At 37.9% G+C, this 21,132-nt stretch overlaps 1 protein-coding gene across 1 annotated transcript in view; it reads left to right on the top strand.

The window, feature by feature from the left end:
- The window catches only part of igsf3 (immunoglobulin superfamily, member 3), a 198,880-nt gene that overhangs the window by 130,702 nt on the left and 47,046 nt on the right, over positions 1 to 21,132 (top strand). The window contains exons 3-5 of the mRNA XM_067443608.1: positions 2,769 to 3,188; positions 12,454 to 12,840; positions 19,204 to 19,611. Coding sequence (XP_067299709.1) covers positions 2,769 to 3,188; positions 12,454 to 12,840; positions 19,204 to 19,611 — 1,215 coding nt within the window. The remainder of the gene's footprint in view (positions 1 to 2,768; positions 3,189 to 12,453; positions 12,841 to 19,203; positions 19,612 to 21,132) is intronic.

Here is a 21,132-nt window from a genome sequence, read left to right as displayed (position 1 = left end):
TTTGCAGTAAATTTGTTCAATTTCTGTATAGGCGACAAAACTTTTGTCTTGCCAAAATTTGACCTTTCTGTCTTGATTAAATAATAAATATTTTTTTCTGTGAAAATTATTTATTTCAGTGCATTAAACATCATTTGGGAGGGTTTAAGCTTTTCATATGAGATATTTCTAACACCAATGAATTAATTAAAAGTCAGGTTAATTTCAGGTAATTCTAGAAAATAGATAAGCGACAAGACTTTTGTCAGGGACTGTAATATGAAAATAACGTACCTTGTTAGTATCGGCAGCATTTTTATTATCACTGCATCCCTACTTTTGATGTGTTATGTGTTTGAGCGATTAATGCATTCCCTGCCTATCAAACGCATAATCTTGTCATTGCTAGAACCATGTGCTAGTAAGTTAAACAAATGCGTTTCAATCTCAGGCAGAAGCTTATGCCAATTTAATAATTGTATGTTAATTAGATATTCTTCAACTGAAATGTTGTCTAGTTGTCACAAGCCAGGCACAGGCACTTGCTCTTCAAAAAACTTTTTACCAAGGTCACAAGGTGCACCAGGAACATTTCATTAACTCCAAATGCTGGCTGGATGCGTTGACATTGGACCTGCTTCAGTTCTGGAGACATGCAATTCTGGGTTCACAGAATGGGTGACAAGGTGCAGGAAGCACCAGATGCACCTCATCACGCAATGCCAGCAGTATTACATTTAATGCCACTAATCTTGGCCTATGATCAGCCCGGAACTGGGCCAACTATTTAAGATCCATCCATGATATACTTCAATTGAAATTTTAAAAGCGCTTTTTTTGTGTATACCTATTTCCTTATGTTATTTTTGGAAAGTCATTTAAATAATTTTAATCTCTGCTACAGTTGAGAAAAAGGTTGGCGTCTCCAAATAGTCATGTTCAAATGACTCTAAAGTTACTTTTATTTTGCTAAAGGCCTGCTATATCATGATTTGTAATGTTTTTATTAAAAACATTTTTTTGAAAAGCATCATGGAAAAAGAAACTTGAGGAGACACTGTCAGCTGTCAGTGTCTCCTTTGGATAAATATTGCGGCTGCAGTTTGCAAGATGTCACAGGTTTATTTCCAGGATTTTGGTTTGTCACGAAAATCCATTTCTCACCGAGTGATGTCAGAGCTGTTTTTTTCACAGCCTGTGAAACGCTGTTCCCGGGCTGAAGATCTGACTGGTGCTAATCAACGCTAGCACCGCACAAAGACTTCTAGCGGTAATGGGATGCAGAATATCATGTTGTTCGGCTCGGCGCTACTGGATGGAAGCGTGGTGTCAGAAATGTGCTGGAATGCCCTGCTGCTGAACTGGAGTGTTCAAGCGTGGGTTTGGACAGCACTTTCACATAGGAAGCTGTCCATGAAAAATAAATCTGTGTTTTTGTATGTTTGGTTTATCTGCAATCACGGGTTCCCAGCTTCATGCAGACGTGTACATGTGCATCTGCAGTTGTTTAGATAAGTGAGCCTATGGCACACGACACTGTACACAAGAGAAAGAGAGAAACAGTGTAAACTAGACCCATAAGGGTAAGACCAGAAACATACTTAAGGCACATACATCAATGCATACTTGATGTGTGGTTCTACAAATCATAGTATACCAGCTGGTGATAAATTTACATTTAAATGTCTTTGCCTTAAAAAAAGTGTGTTGTAAGTTGCCATAAACATAATGACTGTAACTATATTACACGTGTAGCTTCACTTAAGGCAATGCTGAGAATGCAGTGCTTACTTTCAACACAGTGGAACACACATTTTGGAACACAGTTACACAAAATTTAATTTGTGGAGCTAGTAGTGATCAGTGTTGTTATTGATGAACTGTAAAACTAATACTAAAACTAATATTTTCATTAGTTGTAATAATGCAAATACAAGAATGTATGTTGACATACTAAAATTGATAAATATGGAACAAAAATAATTAAAGCTAAATAAAATGTTTCTAAAAATTACGACAGAATTATGGAAATTTAAATAAAATGAAATAATTAAAAATATATATTAATAAATTCTATATAAATAATGCTATATTATTAAATACCGGTTCATATTGGATAATAAACTGTGCTTGCTCAATTTAATTTTCATTTCATGCTTTCCTAAAGGTAATCTTAACACCAATAATAATAAAAAATCTTGAACATCAATTTTTAATGCTGTACTTTTATATTGCTGCGATGCCTAAATTAATTTAAAATGCTTTAGTTTGTAAAGGTTTTTTATTTATTTAAAAAACAAATTATTTAAAATAGTTTTTGATGTTTTATAATAAAATATGTAAATTGATTAGATAATTAATAAATAATAATAAATAATGCCATTATTTGGTTGTTGGTTATAACTATAAAATATAAATTATTGGCTTATTGGTTTCTGCTTTTGTATATGTATTAATACTTATACAGAGTACATTCTGACCCAAGACAACGTGACCATATTTCAGTTTGCTTTATTCATTCTGTTTTTTGAAAAATTCAAACGTTTTTTTTTTTTTTTGAAAACCTAGAGGCTGACAGAGTGAGAAGAAGAGTGAGGGGTTGTTGAGGACAAAAAGAGGCTTGTTTTTTCTTGAGGCTATAAGTTAATAAAAGGGTTGAGATTGCACTACCCTGCAGGAGAGAATCCTGTTTAAATGTTAATGGGATACGGGTTGAATGGCTTTAAGGGTGTGTTTTGTTGTTCATGAACTCTACTCTCAAACTAACCTCATCTTGTTTTCCTCGACAGTGATCCCGGACACTCTGAAAGTGACATCCGCTGCTCAAACTCTCTCGAAAGTGGAGGGGGACGCTCTACAGCTGACCTGCGAGGTCACGCGTCAGACATCCCAGCACACTCACGTTTCTGTGGGCTGGTTCCTGCGCCCTGCTGATGATCCCAGTTCTGGCCCGCGTGATCTGGTCACCCTGTCACGGGACTTCGTTCTGCGGCCGGGGGGACAGTACCGCCAACGTCTGTCTTCTGGAGACCTGCGGCTGGACAAGACCAATGCCACTTCTTACCGCCTCACCATCTACAAGCTGCAGCCCACAGACCAGGGAGAGTTCTACTGCGAGGCCTCTGAGTGGATCCAGGACCCAGATCGCTCCTGGTACGCCATGACCCGGAAAGAGTCAGAGAAGACATCTGTCAAAGTTCAGCCCACAGGTGAGTGTGAATTGTTTGGTGGGGTCCGTCACAACATCTTTCAGAGGGTAATTGCTCTTTTAGATCCTAATTGCTTGTTATGCACCGAGATTGATTTACTTTAACAGTTTTAAATAGAAGAGGTGTTGGGGGGAAAAATGCATAGTTTTCTTCTCAGAGGTGGAGAAACACATTCAAGCCACATTCAGTTGCAGTGTGCAGATTGATGATAGCGGAAATTAGTCAAAGTACACATTATATTTTAATGTGATATGAACTTAAACAAGGCTGTGAGGAGGGATAGAAGTACTGTGTGATGCTTTATCAGTAGGCCTCATTCACGAAATGTTAAAGAATTTGCATATAATGTGCATAAATTCAATCTTAAATAAATGAACATTAACATAAATCCAGTGTATAGCGTTAGTTCTAGCAGGGCACGTTAGTCAAGCTCGCCTCAGCCTAATGTCAGCTGATTATGTCTACCTATAGGAATATGATGCCAATCACAGCAAGCATATACTGTATATAAGCTCCTTCAGTATTATCAGCTGCTATCGCGTTTCTCTGGAGCTAATTACCCTCCTCCTTCCACAGCTCCTCCCGTCAGTCAGGATTAGATTAAATTGCTAAATTAGCTTGTACATTTTAATATTGACATTAATGCTATCTGTAATAAATCGTTGCTTCTGTTCTGTTTACCCTAGAGGGCTTTATCGCTGCTCTCCCTGCTCTTATCCATGCTAGGCTGCATGGATGCGCAGGGAGCTCTTGCCCAGAACAGATAATTGTCTATACCCTTTGACGATAGTGATCCTGGCAGAAGAATGGTTTATGAATTTTACACGGAAATGTCATTCATTCGTGATTCTTGAAGGATATATTTTCATTATTGGGTGAACTATTATGAGTTCACCTAAAAATGAAAATGCTGTCATTAATTACTCACCACCTTCATGTATTAGGAGATTCGTTCATCTTCGGAATATAAATGAGAGATATTTTTAGAAAACACGGAACCACCCCTTTCATGAAATCTGAGAGTTTTCTGTCCCTCAATTGACAGCCTACGCATCTATCACTTTCAAGGTCCAGAAAAGAAACATGGTAAAATCCATGTGAATCCAGTGGTTTAAAGGAGTGATCAATTAAGAAATCAACTTTCCCTTGAGCTTTTGATTTATAAAAGGTCATGATAATATAAGAATATCCTGTAAGTTTCAGAGCTGAAAACTTCCTTGTTAGTCAAAGAAAAGCTTTTATAGACGCCAAGCCCAGAAAACGATCGTGTGCGCATTTATATGTCATATGTCATCGCATACAGAATAATAAGCATGTGTAATTCAGTAGCCCCGCCCACTGACTCATGGAGCTGTTCGGATCGCGCTAGCCAGCAGCAATAAACATGCTGTAGAAGATAGCAAAGATATTGTGCTATTCCTGGTTGTGGAAGACAGTCGCTGCATAAGCTTCCTTCGGATCCTAATATTAGGAATGTGTGATATTTATGACTTTGTGTGATATTTATGACTTCATTTATTTTTATGAAGTTCCAGCTCATGTGGGGAAGACAATGTAAGCGTGTTCGCAATCGCTTCATTTTGTTGAGGAATCATTTGTTAACAAGTCTCAGGTCGAGCTGGATTTGCAGACAATGCTGTGCCTTCTATATTGGATCTGACAGGAATGATGCAACACACTTATGTGAGTAAAACGTGTTTTTTTTATATGTAGTCCTGGGGCTTTGTGTTTTTCCAGATGGACTACCAAAACGTAAGCCTGTCGGCAGGCCTGTGAATCTCAAATAGTGAAATAATATTCCTCTCTTGATCTTGATCGGTTCACGGTTAAATCATTGTGTTTGTTTGATAAAGACGTTTACGAGCACTGTGATCGAGAGAATCATTCCGGTGGCCGCTTTCAAAACAATCCCTCCCTCATGTGAACTGAACTGACAGGGGAGCTGAAGCTCATTAAATATGCAGATCTTCTCCAATCCTAGCCATGGGCGTTTACTTCCAAGTCTCCAGTGCAGCACGCCCATCAAAACCCAGCATTCAGGAGACAGCCTCAAAACCAGTGTAGAAAATAGCCTATTACTTATTAGTTATGATATTTTTGAATGTAAAAAACACACACACACATCATTATTTGACCTCAGACAATAGTATAGAAAAAATTAAAAGCCAGTTCATGACACCTTTAACCTCAATTCTATGAAGCCACGCTAGTGATTTGTTTGCGCAGAAAAAACAAATCTATTTACAGCTTTATTTACAAAATATTAATGTGCGTACAAGAGCACCACAACACGCGTGTTGTGTTGACACGAGAGCTGACGCTGTTGCATAAATGCGCGTTGGAGATGAATATTTTGTAAATAAAGAATTATTATTATGATTTTTTTGCACAAAGAACTTGAATCGCTTCATAAAATTGAGGTTAAACTACTGGAGTCATATTGGATTTTTTTAAAGATGTCTTTACCTTTTTGCAGCTTGAAAGCAGCTGTCAACTGAGGGACAGAAAGCTCTTAGATTTGAATAAAAAGATGTTCATTTGTGTTCCAAAAATGAATAAAAGTCTTACTGAATTGGAATGACGTGGGTGAACAATTAATGACAGAATTGTCATTTTTGGGTGATCTAAGCCTTTAAGACTGTACTATCCTTCACAAATTTGTTTTTAATTATATTTAATATGAATAAAATGTAGTATTTCATAAAAAAATTAATATAGTGTCTACTCTGACTAAGGAGATAATTTCTTCCAACACTTTCCTCCATAGATGTGTATAATTCACCCCCACTAAACAAGCATGTCATGCTCATGGCCACCTTGCTCTGTAAAAGAGGGCGTGCATGACTCTGCTTCCCTGCAGAAATGCTTAAATATGCCCTCTGAGCTGATCACTATCTAAAATTAAGCACATTACCAGAGTCCCTGAGCCGTGGCTGCTGATCCTCTTAACATTGAACTCCCTGTCATAGAGTAGAGAGCAGGCATTGGCTTTTACAAGTCCTCACCACTCATTGATATTGGCTGTGTCAGGAGGGTTATCATAGAGTTATCCGGCCTGTCAGTTGAGTAATCACAAATGGCTGACATCTGTTTGGTGACCAACATTTTTAATTTACTCATTTACTCGTGCTCATGTTATTCCAAATTCATGATGCTGTTTCTTCTGTGGAACTCAAAATGAGATATTTTGAAGAATGTTTCAACCGTTTTTGTCTGAACAATGCAAGTCCACGTAGTACAGAACTTTCAAGCTCTTAAAAGGATAAAGAACATAATATATATGACTTGACTGGTTCTAATGCCTCCGCCTTTGTAATAAATAATTGAATGATGAGAGTATGCATAAATATATCCACACAAAGCAAATGATGACATATAAGTTTGAAAGAACCAAGGTTTTCTTGGGCTAATAACATAAATTATGTCATAATCATAAAATGATTGTTTTGACTGTAATTATTTATAGCCTCCCATTTTACAGAAATAGAGTTTAAAGATGAACATTTTAGTGCAGTAATTTGTAATCGGGTCTCGGTCTCTGTCTCCAGACCATATTTTACTGGTCTCGGCCTCGTCATGGACTCCGAGTCCACTCGAGTCCTACCTGGATCGGTCGAATGAGGCATCTATGTCAATATTTCTATGATTGTCCCGGCTCTCTCTGGTCTCGGCTAGGACTTGAGAGACCGGTGCGTGATGCGGAATGAGCGTCACGTCACCTGTGAGCCACACAGGTCTCGAGTCCTCTCGTGAGGGCGCTCGGAGGCATATAAGGATGAGCGACACCAGTGAAGGACAATAGAGGACTGGATTTTGAGTCATTTTTTGTTTACGTTTTATTATGTGTGTGAGGGCAGTCGTCCATGAGGAACTTTCAGTTTGTTTGTTTATTTAAGTCTTTTGTACGTTCGCCATTTCCCGCCTCCTCCTTTCCCTGAACAAACAAACTGTGTTACAGCACCCATTTGATTTACAATACATTACATTCAGTCAAGCAGTCACATAAGGTCTAGCCACAAAAGTTAAAATAACCCTTGTACTACTTTTCAAAGGAAAAGAATGATATCCGTAAGGGAGATGGTGAAAATGTGTATTGTTAGTTCTAGAGCCTATTGATGTTCATTGTATGGACATAAACCGTTGAAACCTTCTTCAATATATATTTTGTGTTCCGCAGGAAAAAATAAATGTCATAAGGGTGGATAAAGGATAACAGAACATTCATTTTTGGATTAACTACCCCTTTCAGTTTTTGTGGAATCAAATATGGCACCTTTAGACACTTTGTGCCAGGCTTTATGCCATGAGAACTAATGTTTGATGTCACTGATGTCAAACCTCTTGTGGCACATCTAATACCACCACATGTGACTTTCAGTCAGTAATGACTGAATTTTGTTATATTGTGTGAGAGATTCTTCAACACAATGCTGAGGGTATCATAGATCTTAACTTTCCACCTCTCACCTTCTCCAGAATAGCTATATTTCATGGGAAAGAGGCTGGGGCAGAAAAATGCCTCCCTCATCTATGGCTTTAGTCCATTACTTTCCAATTTATTACAGAGCTGTAGCTCCAGTCTGAGCAGAAGACAGCATGTACAGCAGACACGAGCGCTGTCTGTCTCTGACTGACTGAACACAGGGCACTAACTCAATCTCAAAACACACTGGCCCAGCGGTTTGATGAGAATGGGAGGTGACAGCGCACCTCCTCATCAAACACGCTGCGGGACGGGAGCTGCGAGTGGCATGTTAATTCAGCCCTGTTATTGGTCAAGAGTCCCAGGGGGTGGGTGGATTTGACGAGGAGAGGACAGGTTGTGATTTTAGGGTGTGGATGTTGGATGGCTGTCTCCCAAGGGCATTTTCGACTGCGGATGGGGACAGAGTTTAATGTGTGTGATTTGTGATATTCAGTGTCTAGGAACAGGGCGGGATGAATGCAGACCAGACAAGCTCCTCATAGAGACAGATTGGAGGCTCATCCACTTTAGATTCACCTGATCAATGATTCTTGTTACATGGTTACATTGTTACATTAACACGGAACACCTTGACTGTAAGTGAAGTCAGGGTATATTACGACACCTATCCCCCCCAAAAAAAAAAATCTGTCATTTTTTACTCACTCTTATGTTATTCCAAACCCAGATGACTTTGTTTTGAGGCATGTAAATAAGATATTTTGAAGGACAAAACGGTCTGACTTCAATTGAACGAAAAACAAAACAAAACACTTTGGCATTTCTCAAAATATCATGTTTTTAGGCTTAACTATCCCATTAAAGTTTTGACCATTGATTCTTAGTCCTTTCCCTTGCTCTTTTGAAATACAATGTAAAGCTGTCTAGCCAGTCTGCCCAGAATATATAATGAAACTAATCAGAAAAAGGAAATGTAATGTCATATTAGCATATTAAATGTTATGTCATAACCATGAGCTCTTTAACATTCGACCACCACGTGTAATTAATAATGCATATTCAGTATTTAACAGTTTGGCTGGCCTGATGACTAAAGTTATGGATACGTTTTGCCATGATTTGGGCTAAAGAAGGTCCATTGTAAATATTGCAGCGACGTATAATGTACCACTCAGACAGAAGTCACTTTCAAATCAAAATCAAACTTTCGTTTGGTCAACAGTGAATTTCCATGACCAACTTAAGCAAAATCTGCTTCAAGAAGAGTTCCACTCTTGCGCAAAACTCCCATTCACACAAATGTCTTTTTTAAATTGATTAGAAATTTCACCAAGCAACAGTAAATGTGACTCCACCTTAACAGTGTTAACTACATCAGTAGTTTAGCCAATTGTAATTGTATTTTTAAGGTACAATAACAAATCTTCTGCGGCCTCTGGGAGGGAAAAATTGTCACCTGACACCAAACAGGCAATGTTTTGTTACAAGAATCTTTGACTCTATTAGTGGACACCAGAAAAGATTCAGAAGAAGGAGCTTGGAATGGATTTGAAGCAGTGAACTGATTCAGTTGCTTATAATAAACTCATGTATCATGTTTAATGGTAAGTGCAAAGTCTCAGAATGTGGAGCCATTTACAGTAAATGCTCTTTGAAAGCCTTTAGAGATAGTCATCTGTTTTACTGTAAGCATCTTCCGGTCAAGTTTCCCAGTTTCTAGTCTAACTAATGACATATAATGATTCTGTGAGTGTGTTACAGCTCCATGCATTTTAATGCCCTTCACTATTGGTGTTGTTATTGTTGACTATTTTTTATAAATATTGGATGATAAACTTGATAAAAAAAGTTAATGTACTAAAATTACTAAAACTACACAATTAAATACATTAAAACTACAGTAAATAAAATACTGAAATGGTATTGATGCATATATGTTTCAGAGATTCAGTCTTTTTATACATCTCATTTTCTGCTGGCAGTTTCATACAGGAATGGTTTATTAAAAACACTGGAAACTTTATTAAAATTATGTTTTTAAACATAAATATTTAATGGATTTTAAAGTGAGTCAAGGTGAAGTCATTACAGCCTGATCCTTCAGTATGCAAGCCAGGCTTCACCTGACTGAGATTCCCATTACAAATTCCAGTGAGCATTTCAAGAACAACACTGAGACGAGGGAAGACAGATTTGTCTGTAATCCCCTTTTTTAGCTGGCTGTGTCCAAGTCCCCTTCTAGCAAGACAAGACGCTCACAATGTTCTCTGTGTACTAGCCAGTGGGCTGTTAGGCACCATTGAAAGTGCACATGTCTGTGCAGGAGTGATTGGGTGGCTGTTTTGTGGGATTTGAGCCAGTTTATGTATTTTTTTATTTTTAGTTGACTGAATTGAGTGAGTTTGATTTGCTGGAAAAGTCAGGTTCCAGCTAGCAGCTGTGTTTTGTAACTGATTGTCAGTTGGTCTCAAGCTGGACATTAGCTTTAACACCAGCTTGGACCAACAATAAACCAGTTACCAACTGGTCATACCAGTTTATGATGCTCAAGCTGATTTTTGAAGCCAGTCAACCAGCCAATTATCAACTTGGTCCAGCTAGAAACCAGTAACCATGTTCCAAAAAACACACATTCAACTGGATTTTCCAGCAGGAGAGCTCAAAGCTGGTGAAGAGAGCCACGCGATTACACACTCGGTCATGTGCGATTACTCTATCTTGCATATTTATGTTGACATTAGCTCATTGCACACCATATGTCATGTTCATAACGTGTAAGTGTTTGTGTATTTTTGCTCATCTGTCTATTAATGTGTTTATTGCGCTGGTGAACTGTGGGGGGAAAACAGAAGTTGTGCGGTAAGCATTAATAGGACATCATACGGCTCATTGAAGCACACACTACAGCAGATCGATGGACTCATTTTGTGACGAAGCTTTTGGCAGCGAATCCCACACAGCAGCTTGTTCGTGCAGCCCCTTCCAGCTACCATAGTTATTACCGCTCCCTCTCAACACAATTGTCTCTTTCTCTCTCTCTCTCTCTCTCCAGTTAGCTGTCATACAAATCTATTGTGCATACTAAATTCAAATCGAATGGCATCATTCATGCTGTGAACCCTCAATCCTGACATTTCCTTCCCATTCTAAATTCTTTATTCTAAATTCATGTGACTCTGAGAGTATCCATCTCCTTATGAATGCCACATTTGTCCACAGTCATCGTATTGTACTGTACTTGACTATAACAAAGCTGTAAAAGGAGGTAGAACATCTTCATAATTAGATTCTAATAAGTTGTCAACCCCTAAGGTCTTGGGTTCTGTGAACATAGTGACTTTGTGAGACTTTCGTACAAAGCACTTTTGTACTCCTGCCTGTCAATCATCTCTTCCAGGGCACTTGGAGGAGAAATTAAGCATAGCTAGTATACTGTTGCTGTCTCCCTCTCGGAGCACAGTGCAAACTGTGGGGTTATTTGTAGAATTATGTGCTGAATAATTCACATTTTATTTTTAAAACTGATTTTTTTTTTTAAATCTCTTTGGTTTTTGCAGTACCATCTGCCTTAATTTTAGGCTTTGATTACATGGTACAATGGGTCCTTGATCAATGAACGCCCTTGATGATTGCTGCAATACACACCTCTCATATACGTGAAATGCACATATGCTAAGGCTGGGCAAGATAGTTAATCTAAGTATTTTTCAGCCTCTTTTCAGTGCTTATATTTCAATGCGGTTTTGAGTCAGTGGGATCAGGGGAGGCACAATAGACTTCAAATTATACTCTCCACAAATGGTACAGTATTTTTGAGTCTCAAACTAATTGCTGAATCTGAGAGTTATAAATGGCTTCCTTGAAACAGACCTGATTAATGAAAATTAATTGAACTTTACATTAAAATCCTTGCATGTGTTGCTTCATTCACAATATAATGGGAATATTCAGTCTATCACCCAACCCTAATTTATGATTTGCCACCCTTTTAATCCAAAATCTATAGGACTGATTAAAAAGTAAAAAGTAGGACTTAAGAATATTTATTGATGTGGAATGTGCTGATTAGCCATTGATGCTCATTGTTGAACACTGATCTGGCTATTAAAAATAAAAAAAATAAAACGGCAGTCATTTCGCAAACAAAGACTCCTTTTTAATGACCTCTCTTCCACGACAGACTGATCTCTAGAATAGAATTGGGTATATGTATTTGCCTAATGTATCCTGTTGCCTTTCTCTCCAATTTTCCCCATTTGTTTCCATGTGCAGCTTTTCATCTCAACTGCTAATTAATGTCTGAAGCATGCTGATTTAGTCCTAATACGCAGACCGGCTCCGTTCAGGCGGGCAGTAATGTCCTAATGGAGCATCACGCTGCTTGAGTACCACAGGAGAGAAGGAAAAACAGCCACTGGCCTTTGTTTCCCTGTGATCTGTGAATTCCTCTTTTAGCCCAGGCCTGTTTACTGCGCTGTTATTTTGGAGAGCAGCACACAGCATGGGATGCAAATAATGACTGCATGTAAAAACACACATCATCATCCCCCCGTGTACATTTCCTGAGTCCCGTCTCCGTGTCAGTGCCATGTACGTAGTTGGAGTGTTTCTCAGGAAGTGTGTTGTAGTAATTAGAGCCCAGGGGCAATCACCTCTGAAGAAGGCAAATGAAGTGAAGAAAGTGCTTTTCTGATGAGGCACGCAAACTGCATATCATATGGAAATTAGTCCTATAAATGATGATTCGTTTGCGTTTGATGTGAGTGCCGGTTTGAATTTAGTGCAGCGTGGACCGTTTTGTCTTGGCTAAATGAACTGTTCTCTCTTTTTCTCTGGCAGATCGGGACTTTAGTATCCAGGTGACCACTGAGCGCCGGGCCTACACGGCTGGTGAGCCGCTGGAGCTCCGCTGCACCATTGACGCTCAGAATGTTCCAGAGCGCTTCTTCTCGGTGTCGTGGGTCTTCAGCAGCTCACCCGTAGCCGTGATCGGGCCCAGCGCCGTGCCCGCACTGGGACCCAACTATGTGGAGCGAGAAGCGTCCGGCCTCCTCACCGTGCGCAAAGAGAGCCCGTCCGTCCACTTGCTCAAGTTGCAGCGACTACTGCCGGAGGATTCTGGGAAATACATCTGCAGAGTGACGGAACGGGAAAAGACCCCCACTGGAGATTTCATTGACCGCAGCAAGCGGTCCCGTAACGTTCAGATCACCGTAACCCCTCTGAGTGAGTATCACGGTTCTTTATCAGCCCTCTGTTTCTGACGGGCCCCTAGAGTAGTAGCCCGATACCTCTCAACAGCTCGCTTATTAAATGAAAAGATGAACCTTTCGGCCTCACTTCTGATGTTCATCGCCTTAAGTGGATTATTCTGATCTAGTTTAGCTTATAAGCTAGCAGTTAGCAAAGAAGTACAGAGTCCAGAAATGGATTTGGTAATATTGTGGAGGCAAGCTGCTATACAAGTTCTATTTATTCTTGCTGATGCTTACTGAAACTATCAGCCAATTTTTTTGTTCTTGTTCCAGGTGCCTCTCTAATAGTACAGACTCCCACTGTTGGAAATATGGAGTAAATGGGAGAAAAAATAACAGTAGGGTGAAAGTAGTTTTCAAAATTGTAAAGCTTTTCCTGTAATAAGCAGAAGTGTAGTGTGACCAGATTTTGTTAACATGAACAAATCCTGATAACAATCAAAAATGCAGCTCTTCAGAAAAGCCTGATAAAAATGTGATTTTGGAGTTGTTGGTTATTTTCCAGGTTGATGAAACAGACATGAGTGTGTTAATATACAGCAAATAAGCAGAAAGCAGATTTGCATAGGTGTTTACATGGCCAGTACAATTGGAGTCATGGGTAAAAATCTAGGTTACTTAAAAAATGTATGACCTTTACTATTAAGGACCATTGAATATATATATATATATATATATATATATATATATATATATATATATATATATATATATATATATATATATATATATATATATATATATAATATATATATATATATATATATATATAATATAATATATATATATATATATATATAATATAATATATATATATATATATATAGGGATGCAACAATACAGTTAGTCCACGGTTCAGTACATACCTCGGTTTTTAACCACGTTTTTTTCGGTTAGTTTTTTTTTTGCTATTCTATTCTTAGGCGAAAGGAACAGAAAAAGGTTAAGGAGAAAATGTTTTTATTGCAATACTCTTCCTTTCTTTTACTTAAAAGACTTGAAAACCCTTACTTTAACTTAAAACTTTACTTAAAAACCCTTGTACACTTTCCCATTGTATTTTATAATATTAAATAAATATATAAATATTTACAGTGGCAGCTCAGAGATGTACAGTAGCATTTAAGTATGAAATTGAATGAATAAATGTAGGCTAAAATTAAAACTACATAGTCTTAAATATACAACAGTGATTAAAAGCTACTGTATCAAAGGTCTTTTTTTTATTATTAACATCATTTTAGAGGTGCTTTAAGGACAAGTGGTTCACTTTGCTGCTGCTGTCAATTGAAGACCTGCTCACATCTCATATATAGACACACGCGATTTTACTTTCACTTTAGACATAACCGATTGTGTTTATGTTAACCTTGTGTGTAGTTGACAGTATTATTTGCGCAGTAAGACTCCAGTAATCACGAATATTTGACAAACGTTTAGTCCGTGCGCTCACTGCAAAACAGGGCTTAAGCACGCAAATGAAATGTTTAACCGGCAAGGCTTTAAAACGCGGGTAAACACCCCTTAACTTTAGTGCATATGATTGGATATTTTCTCATATCAGCGCGTAGACTCACAGGTACACTCAAAAAGAGCCGAAATAAACTGAGAGGAATATTTCAAGTGGAGGGAAATGGAAATAATTAATCAAATGCAAAACCGGAAAAAACGCAATACACCAGCGCGTATTGAACCGTGAATGTCGTACCGAACGGTTCAATATTAAATTGTATTGAGTATTGTGACATCCCTTTATTTATATATATATATATATATATATATATATATATATATATATATATATACTTTTTTTTTAAATAAATTGATTCTGTTGATTCTGTAAGCAGCATAATAATAAATTAATAAGAAGACATTTTTCTTGAACAGCAAATCAGCATTTTAGAATGATGTCTGAAGGATTATGTGCCATTGAAGACTGGAGTAATCTAATAAATGCAGCATGTGTGAGTTTTTTTTATTTTTTTTATTTTTAAAGCGTTTGTCTTTAAAAAACAAATATCTTTTTGATCCAAAAGTATAAACAGATTGTTAAAAAAAACGTATCAACTTGATAGTTCTGTTTGAAAGGGTAGCTTGACTGTTGTTTAAATACTAAGCTGCACTTTCAGAGTAGCTGCCCTGATGCTGGTGCTGTACTTGTGAGTGGGTTATACAGTACTGTGTAAAATCGTTTAATGCACAGCATTTTTTCACAACTTGGTTTTGTGGAGGCCTGAAAGCCCTTGAAATAGCATTGCATTTCAAGCGAGAGCTACTCGAAAAGCCAAGTCTAACAGGCATGAAATGAAAGTGGGAATGCCGTTGCCCTCAGCGCAGCCTTAGATAGATCCCCAAGGGGATGTGACCGAGTCCAGGCAAAGAAACCACAAGTGGGCTCAAGGAGTTGATGAGAGCTAGATGGGAGAGAGGAGGATAATCAAAGGTTAGTAAGAAAACATCTGTTCTGCTTAGACTTTGGCCACCCAAATCCGCCTCTTTCAGCAATGGTCCTATTAGATGCTATAGTTTGGAAAAAATCCTTCCTTCTCCCCAGATTCTGCCTTTTGAGCATTTAAACAGACCAACAAGTTTCTACAAGAATCGTAATAAAGGCTTTATCAAGAAACCGTTAATCTACCTCTCATATGATAGCGCCAATTTTCTTCATAAATTGCGATCAAAAGTTCACCCAGAAATGTAAATTCTGTCATCATTAACCTTAACATTGTTCCCCAAACATGTATGACCTTATTTTTTCTATGGAACATAAAATAAAAATTAGTTTTGGCCATACAGTGACAACAATGTTGTTGTTTGGCACCCCATGGACTTTCATTGTATGGACAAAAAATATTGTAAAATATATTTTTATCTTCTGCAAAAAAAGTGATACAGGTTTGGAATTACATGGAGGTGAGTAAATGATAAGGATGGTTAAAAGCCTGTTCACATCCATGATGATGACTATAACAAAAAATTAAAAATGTTTTTAAATTATAAAATAATAGCAGTGTCCACACCACAACTATAACGATAACTGCACAGAGGAACAATATTGTTGTAATCAGTTTCAGAACAATTTTTACCAGCTGATGAACAATAAAAACATTGGCAAAATATAAAAATCCACACAACTTTAAAGCTCAAGCATTTAAAGTGGCATTTAAAATAACTGCAAAATGTGCTTATAATAAAAAATGTTATCATCTGTATGTGTGTGGATGCTAGTATAGCTATCGCTATATTATAGTTATTGTCTTTGGTGTGAAATGGCCCTTTAGAGAAGGGAAAAGACCCATGGAGAGGTTTGTGTGAGCTTTGCCACTGCAGAAGACCACGTTCAATATTTGCAGGGTTATTAGAGCAGTAGATTGATAGCTGCAGCATGGAATCGAGACAACAGAGAGTTCACCCACATGCTTTCTCTCTCTCGCTCTCACTCTCCTACTCAAGGCCACACCAGCTACCTAAGTAGGCCTTTCAGAAAATACACAAGACTGAGAGACTAGGTTGGGTGCTGCCATACTCCAGCTGATCATTGTGTACACTTCTTATTTCATGTCCTCTGAGAAAAGGAGCACATTAGCAATTGAAGAGGTTTCATCCCCAGATGTTTCTCTTTTGTTATGTAAGAAATCAAAGCCTCTCGTGTTCGTTGCCCGATTGGTCATGGTGGTTTTCTTATCAAGAAGTTCTGCTCCAGCCTCTTTCTGAAGGGAGCTTTAGATGACCCATGGGAAGGGTGCAAACTTTGTCTCTTTAAAGTCCTATTTTTGTTTTATCACACGCTGCTTTTATAGGGATGTGGTGGTGAGAAATCCCTGTCGAGAACTCTGGCGATGTCTACTAAGGCTTTGATCTACATTCATGCTTACGAGATTTCTCAGGCTCTAGACCTCTTGATAAGAAAACTAGCCCAAAAGTCCTGCTGGTCTGCTGTATAGAGCTACAGAAAGATACAGAAAAAAGATGCCATTCACATATTCATTTTAGTAATGATGTAGAAACCTTTTAAACCTTACATGCGCTCAAAAGTCGTTAAATGATTCTATGTTCTGTAGAAGCCACTTTCAACTTCAATCAAAAAGAATTCTTTAAATGAAAGCACTGCACTACCCATAGTCCAGACTGCCCACTCCCATAAACCATTGCAAATGACTTCTGTACTCATTACTGTAAATCACAGAAATCATTTGCATTTCAAAATATAAAGCAGCTTACAGTATTTTTGATACAATAATTGAAATCTTGGTAAACATAAGAGACATTTTTTTCTAAAACATTTTGTATAGAATTTAGAAAGGTAAATTATCATTTTTGTCTTCCTGATTTAAAAAAAAAAAAAAAAATCTTCTTTTTTTCATTAAATCTAATCTGGTAGTCGTTTGATTTATCTGGATGGCTAGTCCATGTCTTAGAACTCTTTCATAAAGAATATGAAGAAAATGTATGAAAAATACCTTTGAAATCAAGGTCATTTACATCCACAAACACTATCCAGTAGTGGTTCCTACAGAACTCGAGCCTGTGGACCCCTGGAACTATGTGTTTTTGCTTCTGGTATTTTCGGCATACATCTTCAGTGGCTTTTTGGACCATCTCCAAGCTATAGAGACAGTATAGGATAAGAAAAGAGACCTTTCGGTAAATTAATGAGAGAAACAAAAATGCTGAAAATGGTTGCTGTATCATTTGGAAGCCTGACCTTTCAGTTAAAATGAACCCGTTGCCTCATTAGTAAAGGCAGCACCTCAACATATATTACTCTACAATGTGCATTAACTTAACCAGCCTGAAACTGAGCTAAAGAAGCTAAGCAGATGATCCAAATGTATTGCTAATTTGATGTGTTATTGAAATGTACCTGCTTTCTACATTATATTAACAACATTAGCAACACATTATTAGCTGTTTAATAATGTAGTCAAGCCAAAGGCTAATCGTATAATTGACTGTTATAGACTTAATGTTTCTAGAGAGCAATACATACAATGCTTTACCATTTTGATACATCGACTTGAAGACGAACATGTGTAATTTTTTCTTCATATTTTCTTCTGAATCAGATTCTGGTTCAAATATATTTGGCTGAATTAAACCAATATTTACACTTGCCATTGTATAGCGTTTACTACAGTTGACCGAGTGGATCAGGTAGTCTGCTTGTGTAATTGAGTAGAGGTGGGGCTAATTCACATATACATGGTTCTGCAAATACTAAATGAAGCAAGGGTTGTAGAGTTATATTCAATATATTTTAAGGCTTGAAGAAATGTTCATTGGAAAAAAAACATTTAATAGGTTACATTTAATAGGTAACCACCTCAAGTCCATTCATGAAATGTCCTCATTACTTAATATTCCAGGGTCGACTGTTAGTGGTATTATATAAAAAGTGGAAACAATGGGGAACAACAACAACTCACAAAGTGGGGCCAGCGCATGCTGAGGAACACAGTGCGCAGAAGTATGGCATCCAGATTAGCTCAAGAACAATAGTGTGTATAGAACTTCATGGAATGGGTTTCCATGACTGAGCTGCTGCATCCAAGCCTTACATCGCCAAGTGCAATGCAAAGCGTTGGATTCAGTGGTGTAAAGCACACTGCCACTGGACTCTAGAGCAGAGATGTTCTCTGGAGTGACAAATTAAGCTTTTCTGTCTGGCAATCTGATGGACGAGTCTGGGTTGACACATTGTGCCAAGTGTAAAGTTTGGTGGTGGTGATGGTGGTGGTGGTGGGTTGTTTTTCAGGAGTTAGGCTTGGTCCCTTAGTTCCAGTGAAAGGAACTCTTAATTCTTCAGCATAATAAGACAATTTTTGGGCAATTTTGGACAATTTCATGCTCCCAACTTTGTGGGAACAGTTTGGGCATGACCCCTTCCTGTTTCAACTACCAGTGCACAAAGCAAGGTCCATAAAGACATGGATGAGCTAGTTTGGTGTAGGGGAACTTGAATAGCTTGCACAGAGTCCTGACCTTAACCCGATAGAACACCTTTGGGATAAATTAGAATGGAGACTGCAAGCCAGGCCTTCTCGTCCAACATCAGTGTCTGACCTCACAAATGCACTTCTAGAACTCAAATTTTTTTTTGTCATAAATGATTATTAAAGATGAGTTTTAAAGGGTCAAATTATTTCCTGCATGGGGACATAAAAGTTGCTTTCAATTTTCACCCAATGCGAATTTGTGGAGTTGCACAGCTTTTCATGAGTAATTTACTCATACCTCATGTCAATGTACTCTAGTTATCATGATAAACTAGCACTAGTGTCATGTTTCCAAAGAACAATGTCTCATTTCCTCTTTTTTTCTCTGTTTTTCATAGGAAGTAACATCACTGTGTCGTTATACAGTAACTCTTCTGAGATAATGGAGGGGGAGACCATCCAGCTGACCTGCATTGTTAGCAGCACTCTGGGTCCCTTGTCGGTGACGTGGCAGTGGACGGATAAGATGGGGGCGGGTCCTGCTGTGAACGTGGCTTCTGTGGATCGTGAGGGCACGGTCACTCCTGGGCCCACTTTTAGGGAGCGCAGCAGCTATGGAGAGATCCGGGTGGAGCGGGTTCGGCCTGATACGTTCACCCTGTTCCTGTATAATGCCTTCCCTACAGATGAGGGCCAGTACAGATGCAGCGCCACCGAGTGGTCCCAGAGTGGTACTGGACCTGACTGGATTTGGCAACAGATTGGAGACGAATCTGCCATCAAGCCCGTCACCGTAAAATCAGTTGGTAAGACCACATATATGGTTTAAAAAGAAAGAAAGATTTATATGCATTTAAAATATGTAAATGTTTAAAAATGTATGTAATTAAAATAATTAAACCAGAAAAAATATATAACGGTTACCACAAAAATATTAAGCAGCACAACTGTTTTTCCGTGTGGTTCTAAAGACTGGAGTAATGGCTCCTAAAAATGTAGCTTCTCTCACATATATAAAGTACATCTTAAAAGATATAAAATAGATAAATGAATAGATTTAAAGTAGTACATTTACTCTAAATCATACTACAGTCAAACCAAAGTATAATTTTGGACACCAGATATAATTTTTTACTAGTGGGTGCAGGACACTATAGTTCATTTATGTATGTGAGAATAGCAAAATAAGTGCATTTATAACACTGTATTTGCATATATAGTGTATTTGCACTTAGTTATTACTATTTGCAGTATTGCAATGTATTTTACAGTCAGCAACACGTCATATTTATGACATCATAAATATTCTGTTGTTTTCTGCTTCATACGAACAAGCTTATGCAAACTCCCACTTGAGCTCACAGAGTGACAGGAAAATGTACTCACTCAAGTGGAGTAGAGTGAGTGTTAAAGTGGCATGTGCGTTGTAAAGCTGGATCCCCTCTATATGAAGTCGATAGCTCACTCATGATCATGCTTACATAGCATCCTGTTTATGTAGCACAGTGGAACACGCTGTCAGCTTTCCATCACAATCAATAGCCGTGACTTCCCAGTCTGTTCTTTAACTGCGTGTGTAATGCGAACACATACACATACGCACATGCGTGCACACGGCAGAAAGTGAACAAAAGGACTGGATGGCAAGCTGGCAGATGCTACAATAAAAAAAAATCGTGACAGCATGTGTTGCGTAACAATGAGGTTTTTTTTTGAAAAAGATACTTGATCAGTTCTTGATAACATACAATATGTCTCCTGCTTTGAATGTTATGCGTGTAACTTTTTGTATACTTTCTCCTATTACAACTTAGTTTGCAGAAACATCTGTAAGTCAGAAGTTTTTAGATTGTCTTTCTCAAGAAAGCGGTAAAATTTAGCTTTTTTGGCGCATCCCTGCATAACAATTTCTTATGGCGTATGCTTGTTGTGAAGCTGCCTGTTTGGGGGAGGACCAGGATAGATGGGATGGTGGGAATTTTTGGAAAACCTCGTTTGGAAATGGTCATTCTTTATTTTGTCATTTGGTTCACTTTTTTATTTTAAAATGCATTCATATATTATAATAAGAATTAATTTAATTAATTTTAAGAAATCCTCCATCCCAGATGTTTACATCACTTTTTGCAAAGCAAAAAACATGCTTTTATAGCAATCTGTAAAATTGAGTTTTTTTTTTGTTTTTTTTTGTGTGTGGTAATCACAAAGGATTGGGAAAGTCATTTGTCAAAGAACCATGAAAGCAGCTTTAAGGTGCAAATATTATCCAGCATCTAGTCTCAATGTATCCTGCATATCAAAGCTTTTATGAGGTGACAAAGACACAG

This window comes from Pseudorasbora parva, chromosome 5 (assembly GCF_024679245.1).
Source record: "Pseudorasbora parva isolate DD20220531a chromosome 5, ASM2467924v1, whole genome shotgun sequence".
NCBI classification, from domain to species: domain Eukaryota; kingdom Metazoa; phylum Chordata; class Actinopteri; order Cypriniformes; family Gobionidae; genus Pseudorasbora; species Pseudorasbora parva.
This window is presented reverse-complemented; position numbering and strand designations above follow the sequence as displayed.